General features: G+C 45.6%; 3 protein-coding genes and 5 non-coding genes across 10 annotated transcripts in view; 1 reads left to right on the top strand and 7 right to left on the bottom strand.

The window, feature by feature from the left end:
• The window catches only part of MAP2K1 (mitogen-activated protein kinase kinase 1), a 39791-nt gene extending 32619 nt beyond the window's left edge, over nt 1–7172 (top strand). Inside the window, exons 7-11 of the mRNA XM_064456053.1 lie at nt 1682–1889; nt 2411–2475; nt 4155–4216; nt 5225–5270; nt 6256–7172. Coding sequence (XP_064312123.1) covers nt 1682–1889; nt 2411–2475; nt 4155–4216; nt 5225–5270; nt 6256–6369 — 495 coding nt within the window. The 3' untranslated portion in view covers nt 6370–7172. The remainder of the gene's footprint in view (nt 1–1681; nt 1890–2410; nt 2476–4154; nt 4217–5224; nt 5271–6255) is intronic.
• Nucleotides 7173–8060: 888 nt separating this feature from the next.
• Nucleotides 8061–11434, bottom strand: SNAPC5 (small nuclear RNA activating complex polypeptide 5). 2 transcript variants are annotated; one of them, XM_064456051.1, is made up of 3 exons: nt 11293–11434; nt 10847–10936; nt 8061–10259 (listed from the first exon to the last, which is right to left on the bottom strand). In XM_064456051.1, the coding sequence occupies exons 1-3, from the start codon at nt 11380–11382 to the stop codon at nt 10149–10151; spliced, it is 291 nt and encodes a 96-aa protein (XP_064312121.1). In that variant the 5' UTR covers nt 11383–11434; the 3' UTR covers nt 8061–10148. The 2 variants fall into 2 exon arrangements, with proteins under 2 accessions (XP_064312121.1, XP_064312122.1); XM_064456052.1 differs by having other exon boundaries at nt 10847–10982; nt 11293–11385.
• Nucleotides 11435–12063: 629 nt separating this feature from the next.
• On the bottom strand, nt 12064–18188 carry RPL4 (ribosomal protein L4). Of its 2 annotated transcripts, XM_064456049.1 has the most exons (11): nt 18111–18128; nt 17847–18019; nt 16284–16455; nt 15318–15424; nt 14735–14873; nt 14093–14217; nt 13574–13703; nt 12985–13141; nt 12713–12796; nt 12362–12482; nt 12064–12266 (listed from the first exon to the last, which is right to left on the bottom strand). In XM_064456049.1, the coding sequence occupies exons 2-11, from the start codon at nt 17847–17849 to the stop codon at nt 12147–12149; spliced, it is 1158 nt and encodes a 385-aa protein (XP_064312119.1). In that variant the 5' UTR covers nt 17850–18019; nt 18111–18128; the 3' UTR covers nt 12064–12146. The 2 variants fall into 2 exon arrangements, with proteins under 2 accessions (XP_064312119.1, XP_064312120.1); XM_064456050.1 differs by having other exon boundaries at nt 17847–18188.
• On the bottom strand, nt 13458–13528 carry LOC135314481 (small nucleolar RNA SNORD18). The gene has a single exon (XR_010374012.1). It is a non-coding gene; the product is annotated as a small nucleolar RNA SNORD18 (small nucleolar RNA).
• LOC135314482 (small nucleolar RNA SNORD18) lies at nt 13775–13842 on the bottom strand. The gene has a single exon (XR_010374013.1). It is a non-coding gene; the product is annotated as a small nucleolar RNA SNORD18 (small nucleolar RNA).
• Nucleotides 14939–15038, bottom strand: LOC135314483 (small nucleolar RNA SNORD16). The gene has a single exon (XR_010374014.1). It is a non-coding gene; the product is annotated as a small nucleolar RNA SNORD16 (small nucleolar RNA).
• LOC135314480 (small nucleolar RNA SNORD18) lies at nt 15504–15575 on the bottom strand. The gene has a single exon (XR_010374011.1). It is a non-coding gene; the product is annotated as a small nucleolar RNA SNORD18 (small nucleolar RNA).
• Nucleotides 16521–16621, bottom strand: LOC135314485 (small nucleolar RNA SNORD16). The gene has a single exon (XR_010374016.1). It is a non-coding gene; the product is annotated as a small nucleolar RNA SNORD16 (small nucleolar RNA).
• Nucleotides 18189–18204: the final 16 nt, after the last annotated feature.

The raw sequence follows: 18204 nt of genomic DNA, 5'->3' as shown, positions 1-18204 counted from the left end.
TTTTCTAGATTTTTAACTATTTTTATATAACTACTACTGTGTGTTTTTTCTGGGTTGTTTTTTTCATCATCCTCTCACTTCTTCCTGTACACTTACACTTTATGAAAATCTACTGTGTATCTTTATTTTTGGGCATCTTTATCCTGTGTGTAGCAACTGTGTAGTTTATGCAGATGGTTTTGGAACTAGCTGAGGAAGGACACTGGAGAAAGCTCAAATATAATCTCGGTAAATGTTACAAAACTAATTGAACAAAACTCTTCCCTCTGCCATAATGGGTGATAGACTTAACCGTAATAGTGCATTCTTATATTCTATGAAAAATAAGTTTGAAAATATACATTTTTCCAAAATATGCATATAGTCGGGCAAGAACCTGCACCATTTTTGTAAAATATGGGCTTGATTTTTAAAAAGAGAACAGAAAAACAAAGTGAACATTTTCTTTGAGAAGTCTTAGTAAAAATGGATGCAAGGATGCTGTAGACCAATGTACTAAAATTTGCAGAAACCATCTTCAGCATTTAGCATAGTATTGATAAAGCAAGTGCAAAAACTAAGCAAAAAGAGAGAGTTAAGAACTGAAGTGTAAGATTAGTCCTAATGCAGAAACTGAAGATGGGTACACTGATCGGGACTGGGGATCTTTGGAGCAATGGGATGGGGATATCCAGATCTGATTTTAATCATTATTCAACTGACCAAAAAATCACATACCTAAATATCCTTCCAGAGTTCGAGTCTCTTAAGAACAATTCAGAATATATTTTTAGCTGAGTCTGTCTTACCTGCATACATTTTTTTGCTGCTTAAATTAACATGTGTATATAATCTATCCAGAACTTGTGTTTGTGTTCGTCCCTTTCTAGTTTGTTTTTTCCTGAGGAAAAAAGTAAGCCTATTGCCTTTTTGTTTGTCAGGCCATGATGTGCAAGTGGTTAAGCTGGCAGAACACGTGTCTATATTCCTAGCCTGTATATATTTTTCAATCATTATACCTCCAGGAAAGGTCTGTGCCCTGCATAATACTTCATCGTTCCATTTGTATGTTACCTTTTATTATCATTTCAGTGGGTTATAAAGCTCAAGAGTTTATTTGGAAATTATTTGAATATGGATCTTAAACTGCAGCATGCATCTACATAGTAGTCCTTGTATAAATGCATTTCTGCTATAGGGAGCTATCAGGTCTGGTATCAGCTGAGAAGTGTCACAAACCACTAGGTTATTCCTGGAGCACCAAGTCACTTTTGCACCTATATAGAATCAATAAAGTCACCTTCCCTCTCCTTCCCAAAGCAGAAAACCAAGAACAGCTTCTCAGGGAAACGAGGTGAATCTTCAGTTGCCCATACTAGTTTTGCTTTCTTGTGCTTTAATTAGCCCATCATTATCTAAATGTTGCAACATTTAGATATTATGTTGAAGCCGTAAACCAGCAACATAATAGCATCATGTTCAAAGAGCCTGGAAGTTATTTGCAGGGGTGGTATGCAATGTTGTTGGAACTTCTGGAACTCCAGATAGGGTATTTAAAGAAAAAGATCAGTAAGTCACTCATTGGAACATGGACCATACTAATAAGTTGGGGTTTCATCCTTCATTTTATCCAGGCTATTGCAGAATGCAGGCATTTTCCTTCCTGTTACAATACTGTCTCCTCTCTTGTTTCCTTTTGTAGCCGGAAAGACTACAGGGAACTCATTATTCAGTGCAATCGGATATATGGAGTATGGGGTTGTCACTGGTAGAAATGGCTATTGGCAGATACCCAATTCCTCCACCTGACTCTAAGGAGCTTGAATTAATGTTTGGCTGCCCAGTAGAGGGAGAGTCTCCGGTCACCGAGACCTCACCCAGGCAAAGAACACCTGGCCGACCAGTGAGCTGTAAGTTACAATGATCTGTTAAGGTCTTTCCTAATAGACCCTTCTCTGTCAGCTTAAAGGTCTTCCTTACCTGGTACCGATCTGCATAGTGTGGCTTCAAACTTTCAAAAAGTCAGGGCTTTAAACTTTGAAAAAATCAGGATTGTAGTGGGCACCTGGCTCAGTCTCTCTCTGAGGAGGTCCCTGAGTTTGAGAATCAAGGACTAGAGGTCCTCTTGTTGATGACTGAGCTGTTCATGAGCACTGTTAAGATCCTATTCTGGTGATAGGGTTCATCTCTCCAAGATGCAATGCTGGTCAAAGTACACTAGGACAATTCCAAGTGAAGTTAATGGTTTGGATCAGACCTGAAAACAATGTTTCCTGGAATGAAAATATTACCCTATTGCTGTATCACTTTTTTCATATAATCTACTGGATGCCATGTAAGAATGGAGTGTATGACTGTTGGCTGCTTAAAACACCTCTACCACAGGAGGAAAATAACCCTCTATTTTTCCACTTCTACAATTTCTGTTTAGCCTATGGACCAGACAGCAGACCCCCAATGGCAATCTTTGAACTTCTTGATTACATCGTCAATGAGGTAATCGGCTATTTGCACTCATACTAATACAATTCTAAAATTTTAAAGCTTTCCAGAATTTGAGGGGGTGTGGGGTTAGTGTTAGGGTAAGCCAGGTCTTCTGACCTTTTATTGCTGCAGTATGAGACAAGCATCCTTGTTAAGTGTGTTGGCTTGATTTTTAAATCAATCCCAGGAAAATTTTAGTTCCCTTCTCTGCATCGTTTAAGTAGGTCTATGGGTTTTCTAGCCTGGATCGTGCAACCTGTTATGGCAGTTAATAGCAAACTGTACAATCAAGTATATACAAAGCTGTTTTTTTATTTAATTTTAGTCTTATGAACAACCTCACTTATATGCTGTATCTTTCAGGTAGCCTTGGGGCTTATCTATTTGATAGAGACTGGTATTTTAGAATTGATAGTCTGTTTCCAATATTTTCACAAGTGCTACTGAAATTCACATGACTCCACTGCTTTTGTCCTTCCAAACAAAAAAAAGCATGCTCATGTTAGCTTTCATTTGTAACAGCTGGATAATGTAATTGTTCCAGGTGAGTGAATTATTAAAAAAAGTGGCTGACACACCTATTTAAAAAGCAGGGTTGGTGCCTAGGCTCCTGCAAAGACTAGCACTGCTTGTGCTACTGTACGTGTACCGATAAACTGCTGCTGTTTCTCGCCTGCGTGCACAATTCTCCTCTCACATTACAAGCCTGTTTTGTATATTATGTAACGCTTCAATATGACAGCACCAACTCTTGGAGCAGAGTTCGCATTGGATTATTTAAGATACTGTGGTCCTGCTCTTGTAGCATCCCTGAGGAGGTGAGTTTAAGCTGAAAAGCTGCAGGAGTTGAGAATTTGGCAACATTATCTTCTGCCACCTCTGCTGTGGCACAAGCAATCTTCAGCATGAGCTGCTACCTCCAACAAAGTCTGTACACTGGCAAGGAACTGAAAGCAGGCCGTGTCTCAACTCTGTACGTACAAGTAACCCAAGTGTAAGTGGTTGCAGGACCTACGGTGTAACAGTGAAAACTCTGATGCTATAGCAAATGTCATGGAGAACCAGACAATAATATGCAGGTTTATATAGTACTTCTTCTGAATTCAAAAAGAATTCTGATAATAAGAACCTGAACAAACTCATTCCTTGGGACAAACTATTTAGATGGAAAGGATTATGGAACTAATGATGTGCAGGGCATCTTCCCTTCCCCGAACTAGAGATTAGTAGTGAGGAGAATAACGCAGTGCTAATTACTGCCAGCTGCTCTGAGCCTTCTTTAATGACAGCTCAAGGCTGTGTTAACCCCAGTCAGGTGCGTGTGTGGAGAGAGAAAAAGGCACAACAAAACCCACCGCACATCATAGAAACTGTCTCTGGTCTGATTTATTACTGGAACACCTAAAATCCAGCAACTGTGAGAGTAATAACCAACATTAGTCAGTAATAATCTTGGCACCGTTACTTTTATACATCGTATGACAGCACATCCTTTGTTTCTGTGCGTGGAAGCTGAAGTCTGCCCGACGATTGTTTCAGAGCTCAGCTTTGAAGGAAGGCCTGGGTAGCGTTAGGGTTTTACAGCTTTGCCCAGATAAGGGACGTACAGTCGGTAGCTCTCCGGGTAGGTTGCGCATAATTGTGTGTTATTTATGCTGAACAACTGCCAATTTTCTAAATTATTTTTTTAGCCACCTCCAAAACTGCCCAATGGTGTGTTTGGTTCTGAATTTCAAGATTTTGTTAACAAATGGTGAGTATTCTCTCTATGGCTATGTTGCAAAGGGACGCATTTGGGATCAGCCCTGCTGTCTTACTCTGTCAGTAACTTGGCAATTAGAGTCCCTACTTGTAGGTCACAGCAAATGTGGAGTAATTTCAATTAGCATAATCCTCTTTCTCCAACTGTTAATGTGCCTAAAGCTCATTTTACAGGCACCAGCCTGACAGCATATGCATCCAAAGAGAGCCCCAAAGCTGAGCGGTGTTCCCCTCTTTAAGATACGATCTCTGCTTGTGTGTGCAATGAGACTAGTGCTTTCTCAGTGCTCAAGACACCATAGTACTTACGGACTCTGACAGTACAACACAATTCTAAAGGAGGATCCTTGCTTTTAAGGGTGCCTTTCACAGCATTCTGCACCATATGGAACAGTCACCGCAGAAGTCTTGCAGGCTCCAGATGCTTTTTTTCTTTGAGTGCTTCACTGAACTAACATCTTTATCACACCAGTCATTCTCCCATCTATTACTTTTCCAATTGCACTTCAGTGATACCTGCACTGAACCAGGACATTCAGTGCTAAGGGAGGCAGTTCACTGTAGTTTGAAAAGTTATTTATTAAAAGCTTCATATATTTATTTACCATTTCCAAAAGGAAGAACAGTAATGCAATAGCTGTACTTGACACTGACCTTGAAAAGACTTGGGTAAAAGAAACTTGAGGGATAAAGCAACCATACTGTTGAGGTTTTGTTTAAATGGGAATTTGATCTCTCCAACTTGGTTATAGACACTCCTGCCCCCACTGAACAGTGTCGGGCAAGTCAGGATTTCATACCTAAAACTACACCTGTGAAACCTACAGCAGGGAGCTGCTTACAGACCCAGATCTGTATTTGAGAGGCACTACGTTACCTAATGCTTTTATCTAGAGTGGTATCTTCTTGGGACCAAAACAGTATAGCAACATGATACAACTTGATCTTTATTTTAAAAGATAATAGCATGTAACTTGTGTAACACTTTCTGTTTTCCTAGTTTAATTAAAAATCCTGCTGAGAGAGCTGATCTGAAGCAGCTGATGGTAAGTGTAAGTCCTGAACTTAACTAAGAGCTCTTTTCCATGCAGGCTGGGCTCCTCAGCTGGCCTGAGATCAGGATCAGAGCATATGGTGCAGGGTGTTGCTTGTGTTAGGGGCCACAAACAGCTCAGTTTGAGGGGGGCCGCTTTTCTGATCCAGCGGTTACAGGGCCTCAGGCTTTCAAACACTCCTAGAGCAGGGGCTGTCACGGAGACCAAAACTGGTCATTTCTGGAGTCTGTCATTTGATAATTACAATGAATAGATGACCTTGTGCTATTAAATTAATTAGCAAAAGAATTCTCTTTCTTGGGTTTATTAGTCAGTAATAAAGTATATACATTATTACTTTTAAGAGGAAGAAAGAAAAAAATTCCCCATACCTTATGGACTAGTGAAATACACTTCTTTCTTCTGTGAAACACAGAATTTGCCGCCTCTTTCACCAGCTTTGCCTTGCAAAATCTCTAGAAATGCTAGACACAGACAAATCTGGCACTTTTTTCTGCATTAAATGACCGTACCAGTTTCAGTGGCTCTTTTCGTGGCCTCAAGTGTAATGGTAGGATGCAAGTTCTGCTGCTGAAAGTTGTTTTGCCTGCCCTGATCCTGGTGTACTGTAAAGGTGCAAAACACAGTCAGCCTCTTGCTGTTACAAAAGCCTTTCTGCGCACAGGCAGGTATTTTCCAGAGTAGTATCTCAAGTGTCTGAGTCATATCCTTATCGCATACTGTGGTGCAGGTACTCCGCAATAGGCGCTGTGTAGGCAGTACTCCTCTGGCATACTTTGCAGTGTGTAGCTTTTCACATGCTGGTGAGTGCAGTAATCCTGCAGAAAAGCTCTCCTGGTCACTTCATGTGGTTTGCCAAATCTTCTAGCTAGCTTGAGTACTGAAAGTAAACTGGATTTATTGTATTTCATGTTATTCAAAATTATTATTGAACAGATTGAGTGCTTGAATAATAATATTCTTCTCTTCTGCTCAGATTCATGCTTTCATTAAGAGATCTGAAGCGGAGGAGGTGGATTTTGCGGGGTGGCTTTGTTCAACCATAGGCCTTAACCAGCCAAGTACACCCACGCATGCTGCTGGAGTCTGAATATGGAAAAGCAAATCCTGTACTGTACATCTGTTAACAACGATGCTATTTTGGTCCTATTTCCTCAGCTTGTACCTGTTCAAACACGTATCTCGCCTCTTAAGGAAGAATGTCTTTATAGCATGTGCCAAATGGTTTTGAATTTTGTCATAAACTAATTGGTATTGTATTGGATTACATTCGTTTACTGACCAAAACGTTAAGGTGTTTAAATTACAGTGCTTGCAGATTTTAAGTGATAATGGATATTCTTTCTTAATGAAAATATCACTGGGGGCGCTTACCCCTAGCTTGTTTGAACTTTATCAGGATTCTTTGTAAATTGTTGGTACTTCAATCATGCTTACCTAATCTCCCACGCAAAAAGGGTTAGGGATGCTCCAAAACGGTATCTGTCGAGCATGCTTTTGCTGCTGCCAAACTGCATCTGAAAGTTAGGCCTGATGGTTCCAGTTTTGCTGTTTAGAGAGATCTCTTTCCAGGTGAAGAAGGCAAGAGCTCTGCATTTCTTGGAATGTACAGGGCAATATTCTAATTGTAGACATGTTCATATTTCTGTATTTATTTTTAAAACATATCATCATACTTGGATTTAGTGATGTCTGTCTTTCTAACTGATTTTTTTAAAAGTTAGTACTTGGAAGCATCCTACAGAATCAAGACAGATCCAGGCAACTTGCTTTCTTTTAACCTAAAAATTCATGACAACTGTGTTAGTGTCTGAAGTGTATGAAGATCCTCTATTGTTTTATCTTCTCAGATGTTTAGCAATGGATTCTCTTAATAAATATATTATCAAGTAACTTCTGGAAGCTTTTTTATAACTCAGACTTAACCAAAGCCTAAATCTGAAGTTGTTACTGCATTACATACCCTTTTTCTATAAACTTTTCCATAACCATGCAACATCCTTAGCTCCAAGAGGTATAGGATTGTGCCTGTACAATGACATGTGAAACAGGGCTTGAGTCAGTTGCCGCTGCAGTGTGTTTAATATCCTGTACACCAGGTTTCTGTGGAATGTCTGAGGGAAGCCTGACGGCAGCGGTTTTGTCTGCGCAGCACTCCCCTTGCACGGCCTTGGTGCTCCGTTCGGTGCTGTGACCCGCTGGGTGGGGTGGGACAGGCGCTGTCCTGGGGCAAACCAGCATTGTGGCACAAAACGCAGGAACCTTGTGATCCACCCAGCAGAGGGAAGACCTGCTTGCCTGCATCTGTCACTAACCAGCAGTGACTGTACTACACTCACTTCTTCAGCTTTTTTTCCTTGCAAGCTCAGCTTCTGGCAGTTCCTTGGCAAGCTCATTGCTGTTGCTGTACAAGGGAGGAGGGAGAGCGGGTACAGCTCTGTCTCCTCAGCACGAAGTCTTGCTCTCTGTAACAGCTATGCTGAGCAGCGCTATAAAAAGTTTAGCTCCTTGAAATGACGTTTTGGACACGGAAATGGCTGAAGTTCCTTCCCAAATGGAATCCAAATCATTCTAGACATGAACTTCCACTTAGCGAACGGTATCGAGTATCAGAGGGAAGGATTGAATAGCCCCCAACCTGTCAGCACTAGGAAATGACTCACTGACACATCCAGGCTTCCTTTGGCTTGTCTTCCCTTGAAGGTGGCTGCGAGTAGTGACAAGGCTGGCTAGTCACGTATAAAGCTCAGGGGATTTTAATTATACACACAGACCCAGAAAAACAGCAGCACTTTTTACTGTTTGGTAAAAGAAATATGCAGTATGTGAACAGCAACTTTTTAGAGATTTAAACCCCCTTTTACTTGTCTGCTCCACGTAATTTTAACAACAGAAGCACAGTACAGGTAGTAGTAGGGCACCAGGTAACGTACTTTATTGCAACATGCAACAGAAATCATCCACTTTAATCCAAAAACAAACAAGGGCCTCATTAGCCAAAGGTAGCAGGAAGAAAGAACGTAAAGTATATCCACAGAAACTACTCTGAAACATGCTGGGAACAAATAACATTTTTCAGCAGTCAGAATTAACCTTTGGAGATGAAACCCAGGAGCAACGGCTCCAGAGTGTGATGTGCCCAGAAGCAAAGCAGAGGCGGCGCGCGGCCCGGCTCTCGGACAGGCGAGGCGCTGAGCGAGGCACCCCAAAGGTGCAGAGCAGCGTAACGTGTGAAGCAAGGAGAGGCTGGCTCCTGAGCGCCTCACAAACCAGCTCTTCACACGCATACTTTCGAGGAATTATTTGATAGTTTTGGCTCAGAATTTATTTTCTTTTAATTTTTTTTTAACCCATGAGTCTTGGGAAAGCTTTGCTACATCTCCTGCACTTGCATTCTAAGCTCCTTCATTACGCCATCCAGGCTTCGCTAAAACCAGATAGTCTTTAGTAGAGGATGAAACTATATTTACATTCCAACATTCAGTTTCCACCACTGCCAACCAAATAAACAGTCTCTCCTCAAACAGTGGCAGGAACTTGGGGGGGTTGAATCAGCTATTCTGCCCACACCCAGGAGACGGGCCGCTTTTCCAGGCACCTTTCCTGCTCCTGAAGGCAAACTTGACAACACTATTTGTTCCGTGTTCTCTGAGCGATGCCAGAGACAGCAACAGCACCTTCAGACACAAGTTGTGCAATCAACAACCCTGGATGTAGCTGACCATTTTCCCAGTAAGACAACTGACAAAGTGGCGGGGTTAGAAGATTACTTTTAGTGGCTTTAATCAACAGATTTGGGTTACTGTGCTTTAAAACAAGTCTCCAGGAACTGATAAAATAACCACGTGGCCAGACAGTGTCTGCACTCCACGAGGAGAAAGAACACGTTGTCTATCGGTGAGAGCAGCACTGGTTTGTCACTGTACCATTATTGCGGAGGGGACTCCAAACCACTTTCCATTTTATAATTAAAACTCCTTATACTCCTCCTTGAAGCCCACGTGAAAGCAGAAGGTAGACTTGCATTGATTCATGAAGTTACTGTGAGGGAAAAAGAAACTAACACTAATTTTAAAATAATAGTTCCTTATTACAAGTGAGACGGGCCAGTTCTTCCTCTACAATCTGTGGACAAATGAAAGGCTAATTGGCTGCTACTCTGAAAGAGCAAGAAATAGAAAATACTTCACTGTTGGAGTCAGACTGACCGCATTTAAGAGCACCAGTGGGTACAAAGAGAAGCCACCTTGATAGCGCGCTCAAAATTAGGGTGACGGTGCAGTACCTGCTTCTCCCAGCGCAAGAACACTTCTATCTCTGTCCCATTTATGGGGAGCGAGAGTCCAGTTTTCCCTATGACCGAGACCACGGCAGCTGACAGCCCGCAGACAATCCTGCACACCTCTTTTCTCCCTGCCCGTCTTAAATTCCCAGTTTAAGCAAATGAGGTTATAACATAATCATTGGTTCAGCAACCAGCCTCTGTGGCCTGGATTTATTTTTCAGCATCAGGAAATAAGAACAGACGAATTATTGCTTTTAGGGTACGTGTCAAATTAGTCTGACTTGATGAATGACTTCTCCCATCCACATATAAAGATGTAGTAAGCTACATTAGGTTTTACATACGGAACAGATTATGCTACATATTTGTGCAGCAAATTTTAATTCTTTTAACATCTAAGTGAAGACGTGCCAAGCCTGTGACATTCATGTGTTCGAGTGTAACTTCCCTGGGCTCCACGAGCCTCGTGTATCATACAGCTCATCTCCATGTCTACAACAAAATGAAAGTCAGTTGGTGAATGTTATATGAACGAAGAAGAAATTCCTGAGTCTGTACTAAAAACCAGCTCTGACTTTTTTCTCTCAAGAATCGGATTCCTCCTCCTCCTCCTCCTCCTCCTCTTCATGGTCTTGAAGACTTAGGTGCAATTCAGTTTGATTGATAGCAGCCTCGTTGTCCATCTGCCCAAGAGTCTGTCACAATAAAAGAGTTTACCTTGCTAATTACCAAGACCAGCAGGGACACCAAACACTTCTCAAATCACTCTTCCTTACAACTGTGCAGCCACAGCGTCTTTTAGGAGCCTGCTACAAGACCTGCTGGCTGCAAAAGCCCATCACAGCGACGAGCACCACACTCTATGGAAGTTTCAACTAGTTCAGGCCGACCATGTATTAAGTAAAAAGCTGAGAGGCTTTCTGTCCCTCATCCCCTACGACCAGCCAGCTGAACCAGTGGGGAATATCGGCCACAACGCTCAGTAAACGGCGAACTGAGGCTACGCCAACATAAAGGTATGTCCCAACCTCCCTGGAAACAACACGCTGCTTTCGGGATGGGAGAAGGCAAAACCCTTGAGCCATAAACCAGCAACGAACCAGAGAGACTTTAGAGCTGAGCCTTTCAGTTAATGGGCCGCGTAACCAAGGCCAACGTTAAAGCACCCTGAATGAAACGCCGACAGGCGCTCACATCGGGCCCCCTCCCCTCTCCCTGTCACGCTGACACACCCCACCTCGGGATGTGGCCCCCGCTTTCGCCCGGCGGGGGCTGCGCTTACTTCTTGAGCCTCCTCTGCAACCGCTGCGGGAGGGACCGATACGCTCCCCTCTCCGGACCTGATCATGGACTGTAGCGCCAGCTCTTCCACCTGCAAGCAAGGGCACACAGACGCCTTTGCAATCATTTCTTGGTCTCTGAAAGTATTAAATATTTAAAATCTAATTAAAACATTTTTGGATAATCAACAGCAAAGCTTTTAAATGGCGTTTCAGCAGTGCACAGCAGGACCCCGCGCGTGATAACGGCTGTTTTGCGGGACACGCGAAGCCCACGGAGGCCACGGCACAACCCGGACCCCGCGGCTCCTTCACGGCTCAGGAGCATTGCCGGCCTTCCCCGGCCCCGCCGCCGCCCTCCCGCACCCGGCCGCCGCCTCCCGCGGCGGGACCGGGCCGGCAGCAGCCCCCCGCACCCCCGGGCGGCCCCGGAGCGGCCCCCGCCGACCTTGAGGCGGGTGAGCTGGTCGTGCAGCGCCGCCTTCACCCGCAGCAGCGTCTCCTCCTCCTTGCGCAGCTCCTGCAGGCGGCTCAGCATCCTCCGCTCGCCCCGCCGGCGAGGAACGGGCCGCCGCAGCGCCCCCTGCCGCGCGGGAGGACGCACCACAGCCGCCGCCCGACGTCACGCCGCCGCCATTTGCTCGTTTCCGGGCGGCAGCTGCCACCGCGTGGCCGCTTATCGTCATGTGCTACATCAGAAAAGGGCTACAACCCAGCCTGGGCGGGGTGGGGCGCGTTAGGGGCAGGCGGCAAAGCGCATCCCCGCCTTCTCAGAACCGCAGAACCATTGAGGTTGGACAAGGCCTCCAGGACCATCCAGTCCAACCCCCAACCCAACCCCCCCAGGCCTCCTAAACCATGTCCCAGGTGCCACGGCTGCACGTTGTTTGAACCCCCCCAGGGACGGTGACTCCCCCACCTCTCTGGGCAGCCCGGGCCTCTGCTTGACAGCCCTGTCAGTGACATGTTCCCTAATCTCCAACCCAAACCTCCTCTGGCGCAGCTTGGGGCCGTTTCCTCTCATTCTGTCACTGGTGACCTGGGAGCAGAGACCAGCCCCCCCCTCACTCCAGCCCCTCTCAGGCAGCTGCGGAAGGGCTCCCCTCAGCCCCCTCTTCTCCAGGCTAACCGGAGGCCTTACACCTCTTTGAGCAGGTTTTAAAATTGAAACTTTTCAAGAACACCCATCAGAAAAGAACCACATCAGACAAACATGACATCATCTCTCTGTTCCAGACTTTATTCCTTGTAAAGCCATGGTAAAGTTTTCTGAACGTAAGAGCACGAAGGACTGCTCGGGGTTTATGCTTCAGCCTTGGCCTTTGCAGCAGTCTTGGCTGCGGTCTCTGCCCTGGGCTCAGCCGGGCCCTTGGCCGCCAGCTTGGCCTTGGCCTTTGCCTTCTTCTCCTCCTTAAGTTTGTGCTAAAAAAGAAAAAAAAAAAAAAAAACACTCATCAGCATATAATCCGAAGTACCAAACCCAGCTGTGCCTCCGCCCAGTTCCCGTGCTCGCTCACATTTTGCGCGTGGCGCAGAATGGTGTTGCGTCGCATCGTTTTGGCGTAGGGGTTCAACTTGATCATGATTCTCAGATTCTTCAGCGGGTTCTTCTTCAGGACCCTACGGCGAATCTTCTTCCTGAAAAGAAGAGAAACGAATTGTGAAGTGAGACTGCGCTACGAGTTCTGCTCAATCCTCCCCTGAAATCTGAGGAGCCGCGATTCCTAGTGTTTATACTCAGAAGCTAAAGGAATCCCAGCCCTTTGTGACATCCCAGTGCAGGGACATTTCCGACCTCGCTACAGAGCCTCGCGCTTGGCCATTTCTAAAGAGACTGTACTTCGCGTTTGTTAGGTAAAAATCATTACTTGGGAGCGCGCAGGGCCTTCTGGATTTCCTGGCTTCTCATGATTCTTCCGATGTCTGTATTGGTCATCTTATGCATCGGCAGGCTGCGGAACAAACGTTCACAGTGTGAGTTGGATGATAAAAACACGCTAGTTCAAGGAAAATAAGCATTCAGGGAACAGTACTGGCATTCATCTTCCACCTCCGCACGGGAGAGCCTGTGACACTCCCGGCTCGCTCTCCCAAGCCTCTGTCGTGCCGCTCAGGTGCGGCCGCTGTTGGCTGCGCTTACTTGTAGTCGCTCTTCAGCGTCGCAGCTTTGCGCCAGGTGCCGTACAAGTCATCCAGCTTGCGGAAGGCGCTCTCCGTCCAAATGCAGAAACGCCCAACGTGGCCGCCGGGAGCGAGCCTGAGCAGGTTCAGCTTGTTCACGTCGAGAAGAGTAATTCCTGTAGAAAAACCAGACAAAACCAATCCCTTTCGCTTGGAATTACAATCGAGGCATGGAAGACTAAGAAACAAACAGATGAGAAAGTACACAGGAGCAGACGTGGGCTTGTTAGCTTTTACGTTACAGTTACATACGCTATTCAGGAAAATACTGAATTTTAAAATCATCATCAGCCTTTTTCCAGCAACAAACTCAACAGCCTCATTATAACTGCTCCAAGCGCAGTTTATGGATGGTGACAGCCATAAAATTTGTCAAACATCCGCAACATCACCAAAACAGATCCTTAGAAAGAATGTATTTAGCTACTTCAGCAAGTCAGAACTTCCACAAAATCATGTGTTTCAGAAACACGGACCAGTGAAGTGGAATCTCATCATTCTAGGCAGCCTCCCGACAAAAGAGTACGCAGGCTCCATGGTAAATTTACCTGGGATATTCCTGAAAGCTCTGATGATACCATTGTCCTCGTTGTAGATGATGCAGGGTCCCCTGCGCTGGATGCGACGGCGATTCCTCATTTTACCCTTTCCGGCCCGCATGCGCTGGGAGGCATAAACCTATACAAAACCGGAACTTGTGAATATTCAAAACAGCCCAAATACCATTAGTACGACACAATAAAACTGCCTTAGTCAGAACTTCACAATCATCACTGCTTGTCTGAAACACGGACCAGTGAGAAGTTCATCATTCTGAAGAGTCAAAAAACCCAAAAAAGCGATGAGCCCTGTGCAACACTGAAATGAAGACAACTAAATACAGAGGAAGGCAGAATGGTAAGAAATTCACTTCGCTTAAGCTTTTTTTTTTACTGTTTCTTGTAGTTGTTACCAAGGGATTTCTACTGGCATCAAAACAAAACAGAACTATTTGGAATTCCTACTCTAACAACAGCAGAGTCGAATCACCTGGGTTTCGCTCTTAAGAACACACCTTATCAGCTCACCTTTTTGATGTCATTCCAAGCTTTAAGCTTCTTCAGAAGGAGAACAGCTTCCTTGGTCTTCTTGTAACCCTCCACTTTGTCCTCAACAACCAGAGGAAGTTCTGGGATCTCCTCAATGCGGTGGCCTAGCGAGGGTTTCACAAGATGCAAAGTTACTTGGCTGTACACATTTCTCAAGGTTATTGCCTCAGAAATGATACAAAACGATGAAATTAAATTCATGATCTAATATTCAGGCGAAGTAACTACAGTAACTACAGTAGCGAAGTTTCAAGGGAGTCTCGGGGGTCTGCCTCAGACAGTACTTTCCGTACCTGAGTAAATATTAAGCAGATCTTTGGCTTCCACAAACAGAAACCAAACCTAACTGCCATGCGATTCGAAAGTCCAATTTCAGTTTCCATAAGCCGCATGGACAAGATTGGTGTCAGCAACGCACGCAAGAGCGCCTCAGCATCTCCTAACTTCCACCACCACATAACCACAAAGCACCTTCCCGAGCTGTGGAATGGACTGCCTCCCGAGCTCTTTAAAAGGGGATTTAGTTAGCCACGATAAACATTTCGCATAATCACGTGGTAATAGATACTGCTCAGGCAACGTAAAACTGCAGGCAACCGTTTCCAGAGCCGGAATTCCCACCTTTGGACATGACCAGTGCTGGAAGAGCGGATGCCGCCAGCGCGGAACAGATGGCGTAACGCTTCTGAGTTATATTCACTCTACGGTGCCAGCGCCGCCAAATCTTGGTTGGGGCAAACATGCGGCCTCCACGACACATCTACGCGCCAGCAGTTAAGGACAACCTTTTTGAGGCTTCTTTTTCTAGCGTGACTCTTTCATGCTTGCTCAGTGTTAATTGTTCGTCAACCATCTGTACCAGTACGCTGACAGCAGGCAACTGTCACTGAGCACAGAGTAAGACGCAAATTACGACATCACAGCAAGACGGTATCCATCGCGGGATTCAAGATATCCACCACTTTTGCAGTGGAAAAGAAACCGTAATCAGTGAAAGCTTGTTTGTTAAAGCGAGTCTGAATTTGCATGCAGACACTTCTAATCCCATTACAAATTTCTCAGGCTCGGCAGTGCAGATCTCTGTAGGCAGCCATTACCTCAAGATGTAGAAGATCCTATTTCACGTTTAGATACTTAAAAGTAATTTTTCTGCTTGACGGCTTCAGCCGTACGCCTGGCACAAGCAGCAGCTATTAAAGGATACATTTCCGAAGGCACCCTGGCCGGAGCGGTGAGTTCCGCCACCTCGTACTCGAGGAATACGAGCAACGGCTCTCCCAGTACCCCATGATTCAGCACTGGTCTGATGACCTGCAACAGAAAGACTTTAATTCAGATAGTAACAACACTGCAATTTTCATAAAGTCACTGACGGGCAGAATTCAGGACCGCAATCAGAACTTCCACTGTTATCATGTGTTTCAGAAACACGGACCAATGAAGTGGAATCTCATCATTTCAGCAAAACAAATCCTGATTGGGTGAATTAACTCTTACCACATTAAAGATCTGCTGAGGTCAGAATCAAGTATGTTAATGTACTGATTTCTAAGTGTGAGCCTCAGTTTGAAGGTCTCAACCGGCACTGCTGTTCCCCGCGGGTTAAAATGGTTATGTGAAACACCATCAGAAATGAACCTGAAAACGCATGTTCCTGGCATTAATTTCTTGGGGCGCGGCAGCTGTTTGCACCTACTGGCTTCTGACACAACTCTAACAAATGCCCATTTGCAGAGGTTTCTTCTTAGCAAATGCCTCAGCTAACTGCCTCGTGTGGTCAACATGGAGCAGGGGTCACAAAGCGTGGGTTTTCATCACCATTTTCTACCTGACACACTGTCATTTTGTGTTCTTCTTGCAAAGCATGTAGATTCCCCTCAAGGACCGAGGCGCCACATTACTCTCAATAATACACATTTCAGGTAAGACCCCAGAGTACTCCAAGCCTTCTACAACACCTTGCTGTTCTCCATAATAATGATAAAAAAACCCTGTATTTGATACAATTTAAAATCAGACTGTTAATAACCAGAGCAGTTGCCTTGCCTTCTATACAGAATCCCACTGAACAGCTCTTATTTAAATTCTGCATTTGTTTCAATCTTAGCCCACCTATGTTAAAATAAAACGCTAACAGAAGTAGTTCCATCCATTCTGGGACAATCCATACCTGCAAGTTCACTGACAGCGTAGGGCTGCCTGTTGTTCTTGCGCAGATTGGTGTGAACGAAGTTCACGATGTCAGGGCGAATGGGAGCCTTGAACACAGCAGGCAAGGTGACATTTTTGCCTGATGCTTCTCCCTTCTCAGAGTAGACGGATATTAATGGTCGAGCACAAGCCTGAAAAAGAAAAAACTCTTCAGCACAAGTAAGGTAAATTGCTAGTATTGGAATCCATCAAATATTGCTCAGAACGAAGGGGTCTTCAGTTCAACAGTGCCAGCACGCTGACAGCAGGCAACTGTCACTGAACACTGGATAAGACGCAAATTACATCATCATAGCAATAATTTTCACTTAAAATAGCACTCCGCAGCACTATCCACATTCAGAAAACTATACCCAAGGTTTGAAATTCAATAGATTTTTAAGTCATCTGGGTAAAATTAATACAGATTTGAATGTCTGGGCTCTTCAGTAACACCCTCTGAACAACTTCCCATCTACTATTAAATAAAAATCTCCACAAAACCCACCTGTGTTTATTCAGTTTACTAAAGGCTTGTTATTGAGATTACATTTAGCAGTTGAAATGCTGTAACCAACTTCTCTAGTACAATCTAGGCTACAGGCAAACAAACTTAGTACCAGTGAATTTTTTGTAACAGCCAGGGCCTCTGAACAATCCCTGGTGCCTCAAAATTTGAGAGGTGAAAAATGCATCTGCTAGCTGCACCAGCTTCCTTTCAAGAAAACTGATAATAGTTTGCTGAACAGCACTCTTTAGAAAAGTCTTCTAGCATTATACTGTATTTAATGTTAACTGAAGGAGCTCATGGCAATAATACATGCAAAGGATCTTTCTCGCCTTTCCCATCCACAATTCACTTCAGAGAAGTAATAGCAATGACGGTATGCGCTGTGTTTTTAATGCTGGTTACTAGCAGGGCACTGACTCCTGGAGTTAGTGCAGAGACTCCAGCACAAGCACGGAATAAACTTGGTCAGGTCGAAGGAATCAGATCACAATCCGAACTGTACCAGCAAATTGTTCATGTGCAACCTGGTTTCAGACCAAGGCCTCTTAAAGCCTGTTTCAGAGTAAAAAGGTTAAAAAAAAAAATTAATGCATGTTACAGAGAACGTTTACTCAGCGTGAGCTGAAAAGCTGCCGTGAGGCTTTGCTTGGGAGAAATACGTGAGAAAAATAAAAAAGCCCTGCCAGAAAGCGCCGCGGGGCCCATCTCCCGCAGTGCCCGAGGAAAGGGCGACTTCCAGCGGACCCAGCCGAGCTCCCGCCCGCCAGCCCCTCCTCAGCGGCCCCTCCTCAACAGCCCCCCATGGCAGCGCCCCGCGGCTCGGTCCGGCCCGGCCTCCCCACGCCGGCTCCACGCGGCCGGCCAAGGCTGACGGCTCCAAAATGGCGGCCGCCCCACGTCTCCGGCCCACCGGGCTCCCCGCCGCACGGCCCTGCCCGCCGGGCCAGGCTCCCGTCGGCCCTGACTCGACCCGACTCCCGCCCCCTACCCCAGCCCACCGGCTGCCCCCGACCACCGCGGCCCGCGCCTCACCATGGTGGCGCCGGCGGCGGAGCCCCTCTGCTCCCGCCCGTCTCCGCCGCAGCCCCGACCGGAAAAGGAAGAACGCTTCACACCCCCTTCGCTATGAGCGATGTCCTGCCGCGCCCTGCCTGCTGCCGCACCGCCCGGACGGCTCCCGACCGGGAGTCTAACAGTACAATTCCCTGTAAAAATATTTCTCACGTATCTACGGCACGTGCCGCCGTGCCCGTGCCCATCCCTCCCCCTCCGGGCGCCTCCGTCGCTCTCGGTCACCTCCCAAACCGGGGGACTCTTTTCTGGCGGAGGGATTCGGTGTGACGCATCATTCACGCTCACAGAAATTATAAAATTTTTAAGAGATTATCCT

This window comes from Phalacrocorax carbo, chromosome 7 (assembly GCF_963921805.1).
Source record: "Phalacrocorax carbo chromosome 7, bPhaCar2.1, whole genome shotgun sequence".
Lineage (NCBI taxonomy): Eukaryota > Metazoa > Chordata > Aves > Suliformes > Phalacrocoracidae > Phalacrocorax > Phalacrocorax carbo.
This window is presented reverse-complemented; position numbering and strand designations above follow the sequence as displayed.

Coding starts and splice junctions, on each gene's coding strand:
- SNAPC5 (XM_064456051.1), bottom strand. CDS start 11,382: ATGCTGAGCCGCCTGCAGGAGCTGCGCAAGGAGGAGGAGACGCTGCTG. Junction 10,937..11,292: donor ACCAGCTCACCCGCCTCAAG/GTCGGCGGGGGC, acceptor CCTTGCTTGCAG/GTGGAAGAGCTGGCGCTACA. Junction 10,260..10,846: donor TTGCAGAGGAGGCTCAAGAA/GTAAGCGCAGCC, acceptor TTATTGTGACAG/ACTCTTGGGCAGATGGACAA.
- RPL4 (XM_064456050.1), bottom strand. Junction 14,874..15,317: donor GCCAGGGTGCCTTCGGAAAT/GTATCCTTTAAT, acceptor GCTGGCGCGTAG/ATGTGTCGTGGAGGCCGCAT. Junction 14,218..14,734: donor AGCACTGGTCATGTCCAAAG/GTGGGAATTCCG, acceptor AACCCTCGCTAG/GCCACCGCATTGAGGAGATC.